This window comes from Haliotis asinina, chromosome 2 (assembly GCF_037392515.1).
Source record: "Haliotis asinina isolate JCU_RB_2024 chromosome 2, JCU_Hal_asi_v2, whole genome shotgun sequence".
NCBI lineage: Eukaryota > Metazoa > Mollusca > Gastropoda > Lepetellida > Haliotidae > Haliotis > Haliotis asinina.
Genome location: NC_090281.1, coordinates 59,769,322 through 59,786,976, shown reverse-complemented (window position 1 = coordinate 59,786,976; position 17,655 = coordinate 59,769,322). Strand labels below are relative to the sequence as shown.

Below are 17,655 nucleotides of genomic sequence, written 5' to 3'. Positions count from 1 at the left end.
TTAAACTATATTCTGTCCCTTACTAATTCACCAAATTGGCCGACATGATTATACAATTAGCTTGTCTGCACCTAAGCATGCTTAAATGGCTTACTTGGAGAGTGATGCAGGATGGGTGAAATATTAAACTATATTCTGTCCCTCAGTAATGTGCAATGCTACTGTGTGATATGCAGTGTCCAGATGTTTACAAACATACAAACCCCTTCTTGCCCGATACGTGGCTTGTCAATGATAGTAGATATCAAAGGTATCTGGTCATTGCTATCTCAATGTGTAATTAGTCCTGAGATACACTGTATCACTTGCCTAGACACACAACCTCTTTTGCTGGTGTCTGTCCATAACAGAGATAATCAAGTTGAAATAGCTGTATTTGTTCAGAAGGAAAGGGAATCGATACTGAGGAACATATTTATAAGCAGTGTCATCTGTTAACAGCATGATATATGATAAAGCAAGTAGAATGTTATTTACAACATAGGTAGATGTGTTATAAGTAGCCGTATCTACCCAGCGCTGGAGGTCAGATAAAGTTTCACCTTGCCTTTGTTGTGGATACTAGGTCAGATGGGTCAGAGCTGGGACAAACATGGTGGAGGAGGAACACAGAGACACAGGTGTCCTCCAGGTGAGGACACATACAGACTGTCAGTCATTTCTGAAACCAATCATTTATTGTGTGAAATCTTCAAGTTTCCTTAAGTTCTTATTTAATTGATTTTATATAATACCAGACAACTTCAGAGAAAGTTATAGATTTCAGTATTGTATGATTCTGTCCTTACACCATACACATTGTCGCATGCTGATGAGGAGCAGCCTGTATTGTATTTAAAGAATGTGAAAACAGGGACAGTGTATGAATTGATTGTCTGTCACTTGCTGTCAGTCAGACACAGTGAACAGGTGGCCCATTGGCTCAATCCAGTGCAACTGGCTCTCCTGAGTTGCTACCCTTAGCTGCCAGGAGCCAGTCATCATGGGTTAGAATCCAAGAATTGCAAGTGTTTTTGTCCTGGTGTTCTTAGCAAAATATTGGCAACATGTGACTAATGGGTCATTGTATGTAGGTTTGCTTGATGGTTGGTATGTGATCTGAGGGTCAATAGGAAGATAAATGTGTTGATGGAATTGTGAGTAAGTTTGAACATAGGTAGAGGGTAGATGAGATGATGAAGAGGTACAAAGGTGAGTGTGTGGTAGGTATATGTGGAGTTTGATGGTGGCAAGTAAAGGTGGAAATGTGGGGAAATGAGAACTTGGGTGGGCAGGTGTGAGGGTGGGAACATGAATGCACAGGTGGGTGGTAGGTGAATGGGCAAGTGAGAAGGTGAATGGACAGGCGGGAAGGTGAATGGACAGGCGGGAGTTTGGGTGGGTGAATAGACAGGTGGATATTTGAATGGGCAGGCAGGAGAAAGGGAAGGTAAATGGACAGGTGAGAAGGCGAATGGACAGGTGGAGGGTGGAGAAGGTGAATGGACAGGCTGGAGATTGGGTTGGTGAATATGAAGGTGCCTGTGCAAATGGACAGGTGGGAAGGTGAATGGGTAGAAGGAAAGATGACTTCATGGCACTTGTAGATGAAGGTAGTGGTGCCATAGGTCAACATGTCTCCTACAGCTATTCTTGGTCAGGTGATTCTATTGATGAGGAACAATCCATCACTTTCTGTGATAAAGACTGTGATGAAAGCAGGTCCAGCTTACTGGAATACCCATGGATCTGCCACCAGACCCTTGTAAAGAAATTGCCTGGAGGAGCTGAGCATTTAGCTAATACCACTTGCTGTATACAATGCACTTCGCCAAGGAATCAAGAGACGTATTAATTGGGAATTAGTGTTGACTGGAAATATCTGAAGAGGATCCACCACCCAGAGTGATGGAGGCAAAGGTTGATACTACTGATTTGATGACTGATGATGTATAACACAAAGAGTGCGTAGCTTGTCTCTCCGACTGCACCCTTCACAAACTGGGGACAGAGGTTGCTTCGTCTTTGAAAGCAGATTTAAATGATGGCTGCTTTCACTGAACGATATCAAAGAAGGGACTAGAGTTCCATATCCACATCAGATGTGATGGTTGACTTTGTTCTATGACATCCCAGAGATGATCATAGCTCAGAGATGTTATTAATTATTAGTTGTAGGAAGATCATGTGTCATGTTTAGGATGTGAAAAGTAGCTGATGTGACTTATGAATGGCATTGGGGGTCATGTGTCAGCATGTCTTCTTGTAAAGTGTCAAACAAATATTAAATCGTTATTTCACATGAAGTCTGGCTTTGCCCCAGACATGGAGTGCAGACATCTGTAATGGAAATGATCGTTAGATCATTGGTTGATTATTGTTTATTTTACTGCATTTGTCTTTAGAAACTGTAACATGAAAGATGAGACAGAATTTTATATCAAAATGTTGTTTTACTGCTTATCGTACATGTTATAGTATTTGTAAGATTCAGCTGTATGGATGAAGAGGTCAGGTTAGCTGACCTGGGTGCCATTGAACAAAGCAACCTTAGCACTAAGATTAACCCCCTTACCTTAACACAGACTTAAGGTAATCTTAGCACTAAGATTAACTCCCTTACCTTAACATAGACTTAAGGTAGTCTTAGTGCTAAGATTAACTCCCTTACCTTAACATAGACTTAAGGTAGTCTTAGTGCTAAGGTTGCTTTGTACCTTGCCACCCTGGGCTTCCTTTCTAGCACTAAGGCGATCATAAGTCACTAGGGTAACCTTACTGCAGTGTTAAAGAATGGGGGTTCGGGTTGACCTTAGTAAAGGTTGCTTCATGAAAATAGGCCCTGTTCAATTGTGTGTCATCCATAGCATGGAACATTGTGTGTATTATTGGTGGACTATTGCTCAACATGGTTCAACACAACCCTACTGCTCAAGGTGGGGATGAATAATGACATCAGTCTCTAGACAGTGGATGTATCAATGGTATGTGTCTTTCAGACCAGGTTGTTTATGGGCCATATAGCTGCACTACTGAAGAGTGCTTAACAATCAAATCACATGGCTTCTGTGAGTGGAGCCCATTCTTGGTGCCCCTGTTAGGGGTTGAATATTATAAGTTGTTCTCTAGTCACAAGCAGGGTATGGGTTGATGTACTCTTGATGTTCCTCTATGATCCCTGAGCCTGAAGGCTGAATGGAACATAAGCAAACATTCAGGATATATCAATCTGTGAGCCCTGAGGGACCAGTGAACAACATATTTATCTTACTGAACACCTTAGTGTTAATTTTGAACTGATTAAAGCATGGGATTGTTCACTTCACCCAACCTGTGTGAATCAGTTGATTTGAATCTTGCATCTTAATAGAATTGCCTCAGTGTAATTCCCCTTCATAATATTCACAGGGTCTACTTTTGAAAGTTGTGTCAAAATTTTTATGGGAATGTGAGGCAAATCTTTCAGTAGCCATCACTAAATTTTTTCAGATGGCACAAAAAAAAACAAATTTAGAGTTATCTCCCTTTCATCGATTTGCATTTGCAAAACATTGGTAATTTACGTGCATCACGTGTGATTAAATGATATTTGAGATAAAGAGGTAATACCACAAAGTACGGAATGAGTTGCCATTGACAGCGGGGTGCATTGCAGTGTACGTTGCTTTTAAGTGGGGTACATTGAAAATAATAGAAGAGTGCTTAGCCAATCAGAAAATGACATTTATGTGTGAGGTAAGGTAGTGCTCCATATAGGGGCACATTGCCCTACTGCAGAGGGTAGGGATGGGGACATCATACTCAATAGCCTGTATCCAGTAAAACTGTACTGATGAATTTCACTTTAAACAAAAAGGTAAATTGAAAAAAGTGAAATTAAGATTGCAAATCCTCATAATTTTACCTTGCCACTGGCAAATTTAAATCTCAAAATTGTATTCAACTTAGTTGTTTAACAAAAGATCATGGTTACGAATCAATTTTTCTGTTTTGGATTACAAGGGGATACGCACATAAAATGAAACACTGAGAACAAGTCGAGTTGGTCTAAATTAACACTCATCAAGTACCGCACATGCATTTATTTCTCTGTTCCAACTACTGCGCTTACCCCCATGTAATACAAACCAGTAATAGCTATTTGAAACTTTTATCCTATGTTGAATAAAATTCTGAGATGTAAATGTGCAAGTGGCAAGGTAAAATTATGAGGATTCACAATGTTAATTTCACTTTATTTGGTTTACGTTTTTGTCTAAAGCGAAATTCATCAGTACGTTTTCTCGGCAAACAGACTTTAGACAGTGGAGTATCTCATGATCAGAAGGACAGAGCTCTTGATTCAGGAACTGCTAGCTGTATAGGTGGACGACCTTCCTTGTTACAAAGTGCTCCACTAATGGTGTCCACTAATGGTGCGATGTTCCTGGGAGGTGATGAGACCATGAATGTTTTACGAGTCTCCCAACAGGACAGGATTGAGATGGTAAGTTGCTGATTGGACATGTGGGATTGATCAGTGCAGCAGACTTACCACAGCCAACGGAAGTCAGTTTAGAGAGTATTTTAAGGGATTGATCTGTACATTCAGCATTCAGCTTTCAAGGGCATCAGTCAAGTCATTCAACATTCTAGGGGTCAATCTGTTCATTCGGTCAATCTGTTCAGTCAGATCATACAACATTTTAGTGAATCAGTCAAATCATTTAGCATCCAAGGGATCAGTCAGTTCATTCAGCATTCTATGGGATCAGTCAAATCATTCAATGTTAAAGTTGACAAGTTAGTTAAGTCAACATTCTAGGGGATCGGTCTGTTCATTCGGCATTCAGCTTTCTAGGGGATCAGTCAAATAATTCAACATTCTATGGGGTCAGTCTGTCCATTCGGTCATTCTAAGAGATCATACAACATTTCAAGGGATCAGTCAAGTCATTTAACATCCAAGGGATCAGTCAAATCATTCAGTACTCTAGTGGATCAGTCAGATCATTCAATACTCTCGTGGATCAGTCAGTTCATTCAACATTCTAGGGGATCAGTTTGATCATTCAGCATTTTAAGGGCTGAGACTGTATTTTTAGGGATTGATCTCTTCATATTGATATGTAGCACAAAATCTTTATATTCATATCCCAGAGAAATGTCCAACATGTCCATGTCCAACAGCTCCAAAATATCTCTCAAATCTGGCATCAAAGTAATTAACATTACATTTCAAGCACTACATATCTGTGTGTATTCAAGGAGGAGTGAGATTACCCTGCTGGTTATTGCCCGATTCAGCTAGATCCTAATTGAGTTAAGTGCATGATGGAAGTAACAAGTGTTAGAATCATTTAAGTCTGCAGTCCACTAGTGACAGAGATGAGTAGGTTTTCAAGTGGGTTGTCTGAACTCCCACAGAGCAATCGCTGGCCTCAACACTGTTTGTTTTCAGTCCAGATGCAATAAAAAACTTGATCAAACGTTAGTAATATGTATTAAAAAAGAAACGGCTTTAGGTTGCTTCCTGGTTGATCAGGTATGTAATGATGAGATCTATTTATTGATGCATACATGGCTGCCAACACAAGTATGTACATTCAGCTATTGCCACATCGATTTCATTAGGTTATTAATTATTGTTGCTAGGATACGCAATGAAGTAATAATGGCATTCTATATAAGATTGTAATGATTTATTGCAATTGATTCTGACTATATGTCAGCAGCTTGTTGGTATTGACACTAGCACCACCAACAGGACGTGTACCACAGTGATCCTCATCTCGAGGCAGAGCCTTCAACTTTACACTCCATCGAAAACGGAAATAATGTGCTGCTCAATTTGAAGTAAAGGGCAGTGGGGTAATCTAGTGGTGCATGACTTGCATAGCCTAGAACAATGGATGAATTTTGTTTATATATAAATGTTTCAGTGACAGTGGATATTTGATCAGGTAACTTTGTCATGTCAGAAAGAACAGATTACTTGCTGCAGTGTCTAGAATACTCATGTCTAAGAAACAAGACATGCCAAGAATCATATGACTATGACGTTAAAGTCTGGGTTTGGTGAAGGGTGATTGTGACTTGGTTTAATGCTTCCAGTTGTCTGGTCTGAGTTCTGTGGTCAGTAACCCTCAATAAGTGCTTTCAGGAAATATTTGTCAAACCTACAACAGAGGCATTTTTGATGCAAAGATTACTAGATCAAAATGAAATGAAGACTGGTGTAATTTTTTTTTTTTTTTAATTTAACAAAGCCCAGTACCTATATGTACAACAGAGGCATTTTGTTGTTTCATTGTTTCATCATAAATTTCTCTATGTCATACATCATGTTGATAAAGAGATTACTAGATCAAAACGAAATGAAGACTGATGTATATTTTTTAATTTTTTTTTTAACAAAGCCCAGGACCTATATGTTTGGGTAAAATGGCAAAACTGGATACTTTTGTTGCCTAACATGATTGAATTATGTAATGACAGACAGATGTACTTCAGGGCTAGAACTGATAATGCTACAACCTCCAAATCAAACACTGTAGTAACAGAACCTAATGGTGGACACTCATATGTAAATCACTGCTGTCCACATGAAGCCTGCACTGCCAGCTTAGGGATGCTGAGGACATGAAACATTCCAAGCCACCCCTCCCCGTCACAGTTAGAACATCTGTCACATATTCCCAACAAGGCATGAATCCAGTCAAGATCTCTCTGTTGAAATTTGATCTGCATTGCATCTCAGTTTATTCCTCACTAACTCCAATGTTCTGGTTGGCAGGTCTCTGTAATCCATGATAGGCTTCAGTAAACACAATTAATGATATATTAAGTGGAAACCTGTCCTCCGCTATGTTAAAGGCCCTCCTAAATAACACCTATTCATCTCAGGCCTATCTAGCCCTTACTGGAAGCAGATCTAAATGCCATTAGCTAATATCTTGGTTTCTATAGAGAGACACTATGGTTTAGCTTCTCTCTCACAATGCTGAGAATCCCTTGGTGTTGTCATCGTTAACCCTTTCTATCCAGCAGTTCATAGTGTTTATGCCCCTCTGTAGGACGGGGACCCCAGGGGTTAAGGTTCACTGTATTCTGCTATTGTGAAAGCTCTAGCCTGTATCGGTAGTGTATGGAGTATTATCAATTATCGCGTCAGCTGGTTCTCTGGTGTGATGAATAATGAGAGGACTGTTTCGTTGTGATGGATGCCCACATGCGTGATGAAATTGTCATTCACATTATGTTCGTGTAGATAATCTGGTCACGTATGTTGCCAAACATTGTCACCAAGTTCATCACTTGCTGAAACTATGGACCAGGAGGAAAGGTAGAGAATCGCATTGTGTTTTGTTTGTTGTGTTCCAGTCATTGGACAGCCTTGTCTGCAGGTGCCCATGCAGGTACACAATGTACTGTTATAATGTGCAGGTATGTGTTGTGACACACAAACATGTGTACTATGTTCAGTGGCAGTAACTTCAGGTCATACAGAAATCCTCATCAAAACTGAGGTCAGCATTGAAGTATTTTATGTCATTGGGTAAAAGACAGAGCAGGAAACATATCTTTCTTTGCAATGTCGCCTTTCTTGGAGGCCGAGTCCGTGGGTCTTTGTTTCCAGCAGAGTTTTGTGGGTTATTTCAACCATTATCCTTTATTGTGTTGGGTTTTAAATCACAACCATTGCATATGTTACGTGATTATTTCTTTGGAATTGTGTGCACCAGATATTGACCGTTGATGACTGGTCCAGTCTGTGTTCTTGTTCTCCAACCAGCTGTGTGTTTTGTTGTTGGGTAATTAGCCTGATTAGACTAATGACTCATGGCACGCCTTGTGCTGTATGCAGGGACGTTGTGTGATCGCATTCCACCAACAGAGCAATACCGATGTTATTAGCAGTTGGAAAGAATTTCGAAAAATGACAAAAGTAATTCTTTTTGAGGTACCACTGAGATTTGTTCAAATTGTTGCTTTCAGTCAGGCGTCAAGATATATGTATAAACACTGTGTTGTTTCAGTGTCATGTGTATATATATATCGACACTGCTCATATTTTGTTAAGAGTCATATAGACACTGCTAGTGTGACAGTGTCAAGTAGCTATGCTGGCACTGCCTGTAAGTAGTTCTCCAAGTATCATAAACAACTGTATTGTAAGCCATCATGCCTGACAATGATTCACAATGCCCCCAAATTGATTTTGATCTCCTGTTTCTCATTAATGACGAGTGTGCCACCTGCCTTGATACAGTAGACACACCTCTCTGTCGGGCAAGCAGTGTGGAGGGACCGTATCACATTTTTCTGCAGCAGTTTACACATTCCATAGTGTATCAACAATTTAGAAATTACATTATTAGGCTAGTAATGGTAATATTTATGTTTTTTTTAATGATGTTACTTTTTACAAATTCCTTAATTAAATGATTTTCTAACTGTTTTTTATGAGGAATGCAATGCTCATTCCTGATTGTTGTCTCAAGCAATGGTTCTACAAAACATTTGACATATTGCATTGTGAAAACTTTGAATTTGTAATGTCTAAGGTGCTTCATAGGGATTTCTTAGTAGTTATAAATCTGTTCTAAAACATAATTATTAAACTAATATAAGAAGTTGTTGTCCTCAAATGTTCACTTCCAAGTTCATATGACATGATTATATGAGTCACTACCAAGTAGCAGTTTATATTTGTTGTATTTACCCAGACTGACATTAACAATTTGTTTCATGTTTCCCAGGGAGTTGAGTTAATATCTTCCTCCCAGGTACTCATCTTACAGCTGTGTTGATGGATCCCCCATTGACTTAACCAGATCCATCAGTGTTAAATGACTGTGAAACACACCCTAAGTTGGCTACAAGTCCTTCACCACAATATATTGTTGATACATCCCCTGCATATATCACCCATTGTGTATAGAAGCATGTGTATTGCAAGCCATATAAGGGCGTAGCATTGGAGACAGCTGTATTGGGGCCAAGCTTGTCTACATACCTATTACTTACATAGGAGGTACTGGACATAGTAGACTGACCAGTGGCCAACACATGGTGACCTTATCAGGAACTATATGGGCTTTGTCACATGCCTGCAGCATAGAACTAGCCCTCTGTGACAGTGGACTCTACTTGTGAAGAGACAGAGGTTACTGCCAGGTTTGTGTGAAGTTACTACAATCTTTCCTTACTCAGAACCATATGTTCAAACATTGTTTATTGTTTTGAAAGTCGGTATAACACATTATGTATAGGAAAAGTGTGTGTTTTGATGTTTTTTTCTGCTGAAGTTTGTCGTTCAGCTGTGTCTCTATATATAGGTAGATACTGTCAGTTATACCACCACTAGTGTATTAGCATATTGAGACACAATGTAAGTAGGTCGTGTATATCCTGTCCCTCCCCAAGTCATGCAATGACAACCTTGTTCCACACAATATACAAACTGACTGGTACATTAGACCTGTAAAGATCTATGTAACGTCAGTCACAGGTTCAAGCACTACTGAACCGTATCAACTACTTCTCCAAGATCATAACCATCACCAGTTTTATTACACTGTTTTCTACAAGAAACAAGATGTGTAACTTTTTGTACCCTACTTGGCCCAAAATTAAGTATGTGAATTTTCATCTTTGCTGTAGCCACAAATTAGAAAGTGAAATCAGCCAGATCATGTCCTTACATTCTGGGGTTAGCCCCTTTGGTCATGTGGACAAGGCATCTGATCAGGTCTGAGGTTTGAATCCAGTCTCAGGACTTGGAATGTTTAAGTCCGAACACCTATAAGTATGCTGAGTCAGTGTCAGAAAATCTGACTATGGAGATCTAGGTTACATTGGTCGTGCGAAGTGATTTACAGGATCAGATGGTCAGATTTGATTGCTTGGTGAACATGTGTCATTATATCCCAATTTGCGTAAAGAAATGCTCATGCTGTTGATCAGTGGATGGTCTTGTCCAGACTATTTTTTACAGACCAGTACCTTACATATGGCTTTTACACACCATGACCTTGCATATAGCTGAATGTAGCACTTAATCAAAACAAACGTATAAGCATCTTTGTCAACGAGAGACTATTCTGAAGATCTTGATAGATGTTAGGTCACATGACAGTGATAACTGTGCAGTTATTTTTGAAAAATGATGAAAGCTTAAATCACAGATATTCCGTTAAAAAGTGAATTTCTAACTGGTTTGACAATCCAGAAAAGTTACATCTTATGTCACTGCACCTGACTAGCTACCCAATGTTTAAACTCGTGTCACATTGCAGTGGTTACAGTTTTTCACAGTGGCTGTTATGTTTTTCTGCTGAACCTTCAGTTGATGAGAATGATCTCCGATTTGGGGTCGTCCTTTTGGCTGGAGACACACTGACAGCAGACAAAGGGGACTCCCTCTCCGATTGCTGAACTGGTAAATTTGTCAATATTTGAGCCCTTGAAGTTTGTTCCACTTGGTCAACTGACTTGAAAGTTTAATGGAAAATACAAAGCGTAATTCTGGTGGTCTTCTCAACACTCCCACCATTGTACCTTGCACCTGTGTTGTTCCAGACAGTGTTGTTCCAGCCAACACAAAAATGCAAACAACAGTTCTAATGGTACTGTAACTGTGAGGAGACAGACTATGGAAAGTTGTATGAAGAGCCAATACCGAGGCAGGGATTTATCGGTCAAGCTTACGCTGCGAATGTCGTTGATCTGTGTGTTGAGGTTATTCAGTCAAAGAGATTTCTATACACAGATTTAATCTTATAGGCATGTTATATAAGCAAATTCATGCTGCATGCACCACCACATTCAGTAAGCACCCGATTGGTCTATGTGATAAGCTTTCTAGTTTCCTTGATCACTTCAGCAGCTCTTGAATGTTACAGCTTGTGGCCAGTATAGGATTGGGAACCTGTGTCCCAGAGCTCTGTGGAAATAGAATAATTTGTAAGCTGATAACAAGTGTAGAGTTTCTTGTGTTAATCTGTTCCTCTCACTGTGGTCATGTAAGGATAGAAGCTCTCCATATGTGATTGGTTATAGCAGGGGAAGAAAACACAGCTACATAGTGTTCACCTTGTTGTCAATTTTAATCAACACATCCCACAGATTTTCTGTCATAACTGTTTGAAAGTTGTCAGACAATTTTGCTTTTATTAGAAAATTGATCTATCAGGCAAATTCTTATCAGACAGACGAGAGATGGTAGATCAATAAAGGTCTATATTTAGATAGAGAAGATCAGATAGTGGCAGTAGTGATATGTAGGTGTGTCATGTCTATATTGTGCAACGGGACATCAGCGCAATGTTCTGATTCCAAAACCTCCACTCCTACATCATTTTGATTCCCCAACCACAACACCTCCAACATTCTGCCTCCACAAGCACAACCTCTCCAACATTCTGCCTCCACAACCACAACACTGCCAACATTCTTGCCTCCACAACCACAACCTCCAACATTCTGCCTCTACAACCACAGCACCTCCAATATTCTTGCCTCCACAACCACAGCAATGCCAACATTCTGCCGCCACAACCACAACGTCTCCAACATTCTGCCTCCACAACCACAACACTTCCAGCATTCTGCCTCCACCATCACAACACCTCCAACATTCTGCCTCCGCAACCACAACACCCCCAATATTCTGCCTCCACAACCACCGTATCTCCAACATTCTGCCTCTGTGTCCCAGCATTCAATGACTATACTGTCACTTTCAACAGCTTTGCTATTCTCTGTGTACACAGTTAACATCAAACTGACCATTAGCTACGCAGATGTCAGTATATCTGTACTTCAAGCATGAAGGTGTAAAGTAGCACAAATCTCCTGGAGATGTCTGGAAACACAGCAGGCCAATAACACAATGGAGGATGTGGCAAAATACTATCTGGAGGACGTATAATGACACGTCATCTCACTGTGGAACATTATACTCTGGATAGTATAACACACCATTATGTTGAACATTGTGTCTCTTTCAGTGTAGGATAACACTGAATGTGCTGAAGGCATATAATGATATTATTCATTTTGATGTATGAAATTACTCTAACTCCCTTGGATGTTTTGACAACATTGCTGTATGAACGACAAATAACATGACATCACATTACCTGACAGTGTAACATTCAGCCCAATGTATATTGTTATGGGCTAGAACAGTCTGTTTACATTTAATAGCTTCTGATTATTCTGATTGAGAATCTGGTTGGGAATACAAGTCAACACTTGTTCATATAAACATGTCCATGGACTATTGATTTTTCTGAGGAGAGGGCAGCTAGGTCAGGTGTGTTAATGACCTTACAGGTGATATATATCCAGGTATTACCATTGAGCTGTTTTACCTAATTATGGTACTGATAGAGAGAGTTACTATTGAATAACAAGTAATAGCAATTCTTTTCTGGTTAAGTGATCAACATGACACTGTTGTCAGTTTAACCTGGCAACATATTGAACTGTGGATAGCTGAACATTAATCAAGTGATTGTTCTGTACACAAACACAGCTGTAATACATGAATAGATTAAGTTGGGATTGTGGGCATTGAGTAAACAAGTAAGTATTTTAATACTTTCAATGCTGGATCTGTATCATTAATCATTTCAGGAGAATAGTGACAGAAGACAAGTTTGAAAATGTACTCTGTCCATCTGTGCACATGTGCCTTTTCTGGGGCAGAACTTAAAAAGGGTTCAATATTTCTTGACCAAACTTGGCACATAGATAGGTCTGGTGGTGAACATATTTTTTGTGTCTCCATGGCAACAAGTTTGACTGACTGAAATTGATGTTGGTACTCTTTTACCGGAGTAGAACTTAAGACCGTTCAATACTTCTTGACCAAAATTCTTATATAGATAAATCTGGTGATGAACTGGTGCTTTTTGTAGTTTGGGATTTGTGAATACAATTGTTTTTATGTTTCCATGGAAACAAGTTTGATTTGTATGACTAAATTGTTGGTAGTGCTGTTTTCCGGAGTGGAACTTTAAAACCTTCTTCATACTCTCTTTCCACTTTGTAATATAGTCACTGACTTGGTTGCCACGCATCGTCATGCCACAGTTGTCTAGATTGATGCTTATGCTGTTAATCACTGGAACATCTGGTCCAGATACTGTTATTTACAGACTGCTGCTATAATGCTCAGTGTGGTGTAAAACTAAAGCTAAACTCACTCACTCAATATATACACGCCAAAATTTGGCATAACTGATCGACATATTCATGATGAGTATTTTGCCTTTGAAGGGGATATTTATGGCTTTGTCTTGTTATGATTCTTAATTGCCTCAGTTACTTCTACATGTTTACTTAGTGTTAAGTGAGTGTTTACAATCGCATGTTTACTTAATGCTTGTGATGTTTATTTCTAAATGTTTACGTATGCATGTTTATGGAGTGTTTACTAATTATTTGCACATGCATGTTTACTGGATGTTTACGCATGCATGCTTACTGGGTGTTTACACATGCATGTTTACTGGGTGTTTACGCATGCATGTTTACTGGGTGTTTACGCATGAATGTTTGCTAAAATTGTACTGTTCCTGTGACATTTAGATGCACAGTCAAACTGCACGTGCTGACCTGTAATTATCTGTGATTGGCTAATTACTCTATCAGTGGTAAGTGCTTGCAGCTCCAGAGTCGACCTCCTGGTTGACATTGAAACTGTACATTTGTTGCAGGAGTGTGTGTGTGTGCGGACATGTTTGTCTTGAGTCGTGTGTCACGCTGTTCCTCATGTCCCCTGTCCACATAGACCGTCATCTCGCACAATTTGGACAGACCCTGTGGTGTTGGCCCGTGCTGGCCTGTCAATATAATCCACGTTCGTGTAAACAAATGCAAATTAGGATAAACTCCTAAGCTCCTCCCCAGCCTGAGCTAAGGAAATATACATATAAAAATGTAGAATAATACACATACAACTGATCGATTGTCTTTGGACAGTGTTTGTTTTGTCCTTGTTGTCTTCGATATTCGGATCTAGTGAACTTCCTGATTTGTGTCCAATGTATTAACTTGTTTGCCATGCTGATTAAACATGTTGACTTCACATTGTGTAGGAGGGCATATTCCAAAGGGTGCAGTACCTTAAGAAATATGAAGTACATTTTATGGTTCTCAAGGGAGGTGGGTAGCTGCCTTGCAGTGAAAGCATTCTTTTGTCTATTCTCATATATGAACACAATGTTAAACACCTTGTTCGGTTATCTTCCCAAGGCTTGCACTCACTGACTGACTCACTCACTGACTCACTCTCACTCACTCACTCACTCACTCACTCACTCACTCACTCACTCACTCACTCACTCACTCACACACACACTCACTCACTCACTCACACACACTCTCTCTCTCTATCTCTCTCTTTATGATAACCTCTGGTTAGTAAAGCTGAAAGGCACCGGTGATTACTATATATATACTGCAGGTCAATAACTGACTGACATGTGTACCCAGGTGGATGAGATATACTGCTGGCATACCCTGTACTGTGTGTTATATAGCTGTTTTATTCAGACCTGAACAGCTGAGGACATCCCAAGTATTGTGCAGGAATATGTAGTTTGTTTGCAGTGAAATGGTAGCAATGAATTTCACGTCAAGTAAAACAAATTAAGTGAAATTAAGACTGTGAATCCCTCATAATTTTACCTTCCCAACTGGAAGTTTTATTCTCAGAATTTTATTCAGTGTAAGATAAAATTTGTTAAACCAATTTGTAAGTGCAGTAGTTGGAACAGTGAAACAAGTGGCGGCACATGCACAGTCCATGATGACCACTAACCTAGACCAACCATGCTTGTTCTCTGTTTTTCATTTAATGTGCATATTATGTAGTCCAGTCAGTATAAACAGGGTGCAGCCAGGGTCCAGTCAGGGTCCAGTAGATGTATGTAGGGAAGATAACTCTCTTACAATATTATCAGGTGGCTTCCTATCTAGACTAGCAGCTAGTCCCTGAAATGAACATATTTCACTGAAAAAAAGTTCAAAGTTGAAAAAACATTAATATAATGAAATAAAGCCCTGAGGCTTTTTTCATTTTCAGAAGCTAGGGGAATCTAGACTTGCCACATTTTCTAGACTTGCATGGGCTTTCTTGGATAAATTTGCTCTAGGGTCTGTACGACAGACTACTTCCTATCTGTATCTTCCCCATGTGTGTAGCATCTCCCACCAGCCATGTACTTGGCATATCGATAATAAACAATATGTAGTACTTTATTTGCAGTATTTACTGAAGTTGACTTCCTGTCTTTGTGACATTTGTATTTGATCAGTAAATACAGATTTGTACTAGTACAAATGTATGCTAATTTAACAATCATACAAGGATAAATATGCAGGGTGTTGTTATGTTTTAGGATTTCTGCATTTCACATGGGTATTTGTATGTAAGCAAGTTAAAATTAGCGGGTTTATGTTAATACTGCATAATGTATGGAAATACAACAAAGTTTATGACGAGCAGTGTGTATGCTGATGAGGAGTGAGTGAGTGAGTTTAGATTTACACCGCACTCAGCAATATTCCAGCAATATGGCGGCGGTCTGTAAATAATCCAGTCTGGACCAGACAATCCAGTGATCAACAACATGAGCATCGATCTGCACAATTGCGAACTGATGACATGTGTCAACCATGTTAGCGAGTCTGACCACCCGATCTTGTTACTCGCGTCTTACAACAAGCATAGTCACCTTTTATGGCAAGCATGGGTTGCTGGAGGCCTAAGGTCTGTTGATGAGGAGCTTAGTAATGTGTATGCGAGTTATTCGTAATGTCCCAGGTTTCCCCACACTAAGTCCCAGCCTCTCTACCTGTCGTTACGATATCACTACACATGAAACTTTATGATTTTCAAACACAGACTTGGTTATGTGAGGGAAGTGACACCAAACAATACTGTTTGTTCTTTTCTCAACTATCGCTGTGGATGTTGTGTCAGCACCTGTATGTGAGACATGAGATGTTCGCACCTTGCCGTGTCCTGCCTCCATGGCACTAGGTGTACCCAATACATGCTGCATATTGCACAGATTGAACCAAGTGAGAGTGGGTGTGGTCACGCATGTAATGACTGCTCGTGTCGACAGTGTTGTCTGTGATCAACATTCAACTGCCGTCTCTGTGGGCAGGCTTCTCACGTATTGTGTGTTGTGAATCTATATGGATTATGGTAACATATGTGCTTGCAATTTGCACCATCGCTTATGGGGTATTTCAGAAATAATATATTTGCCATTGCTCCAAAAGTAAAGGTGATTTGTGTTTTAAGTTTCTTCTCAAATATTGTGAGAAAAAGACACATTTCCAAAAAGAATATGAATTGTTCAGTTAAACATTTTGCTAGCCAAAATTTGTATAATATTTTCTAAACAACAATGTTAATTTTATTCTCAAATTGAATTAAGAAGTGAATCCCACATCAAATATGAGAATTTTAATGGGCATTAGTTATTCTTTGTTTAGTCATGATCATAAATGTCCTGCTGAAGGGATGTTTGTTTGATCATCGTTTAGCACCGCACTCAGCTATATTCCAGCGATATTTTAGCAGTCTGCTGAAGGTTGTACTGTTGTTATGGATTCGTCTTTTCATAAAATTAAAGATTCACTGTTTTTGGTGCATTTCCATTTCTTGGGGTTTTTTTTGGTTTTTTTATTGTCTTTTTTTTTGCTATTACATGCTCACAATTTGCATAATTTACACGGGTCCTGACTGGTATAAATTGATCAGCACAACTAAATTTTAAGTTTTCAGTGGTCCTGGTAGCCAGTGAAATTGTAAATTTTTGAAAAAGAATTTAAAAGTTCAGATGAATAGAGCTAAGTATTGATAGTTACCGGTAAGCAAATCTTCAAATGTTATTTTGGACCAGTGAAGTACAGACAGGACCTCTAAATATTGTCCATTCACTGGTCTGGAGAACTAGTGGAAAGTTTTGAAAGGTTTCTAACACTGTGTTCAATACAAACTTCAATCAACTTCATTGAAATCAGGTACTCTGAATTCGGAGCAAATGATTCATGTGACAAGATTGGTTTTTTACCCGTATGTATTTGGCAGCTGCAAAATCATGAGTAATACTGTGTGTGGATTAACATCAAAGATTAACGTCATAATGATGAGAAGGACTAGTTTGTGTGGTAATATGGCTGGTATACACCAGGCAGGTCACTGTGCAGGTCACATATTACGGCCTACAGTACTGAAACAAGCCTCATGATTGTCTGATGTAGGAGACATATTGATGGGCAAGCTGCATCCATCTCTGGGGCAATGTCTTCCACTGTCGTCACACACAGTAAATTCAGACAAATATCCTGTCATGAAGATTTATGTGAAGAAAGCCCAGAAAGCTATCTCTTATCTGTTGGCTTACAGCACCATTCTGGCTGCTTTTACAGCCTATTGTAAACATTGATGTTTAGTCACACATTAACAACTATAATTTATGTGCAACAGTTCAACAACTACAACAAAAACACAACATGACATGATATATTCCACAACACTAGAATATTATGTGTTCATACATATTTTTTACAATTTTCACCAGTGTTCACAATATACACCAGTGTTAACATACCAGTGTTCACAATATACACAGGTGTTCACAATATTCACCAGTGTTCACAATA

General features: G+C 39.3%; 1 protein-coding gene across 4 annotated transcripts in view; it reads left to right on the top strand.

Annotated features, from left to right (window-relative positions):
- Nucleotides 1-17,655, top strand: part of LOC137274038 (nucleolar protein dao-5-like) — an 80,790-nt gene that overhangs the window by 47,625 nt on the left and 15,510 nt on the right. Inside the window, exon 1 of one of the 4 annotated variants that reach the window (XM_067806996.1) lies at nt 7,214-7,303. The exons of 2 other annotated variants lie outside the window; for them this stretch is intronic. In XM_067806996.1, coding sequence (XP_067663097.1) covers nt 7,287-7,303 — 17 coding nt within the window. In that variant the 5' untranslated portion in view covers nt 7,214-7,286. Of the gene's footprint in view, nt 1-7,213; nt 7,304-8,956; nt 9,139-17,655 lie in introns of those variants that run through there. One more of the 4 variants, XM_067806997.1, reaches the window with a different exon arrangement.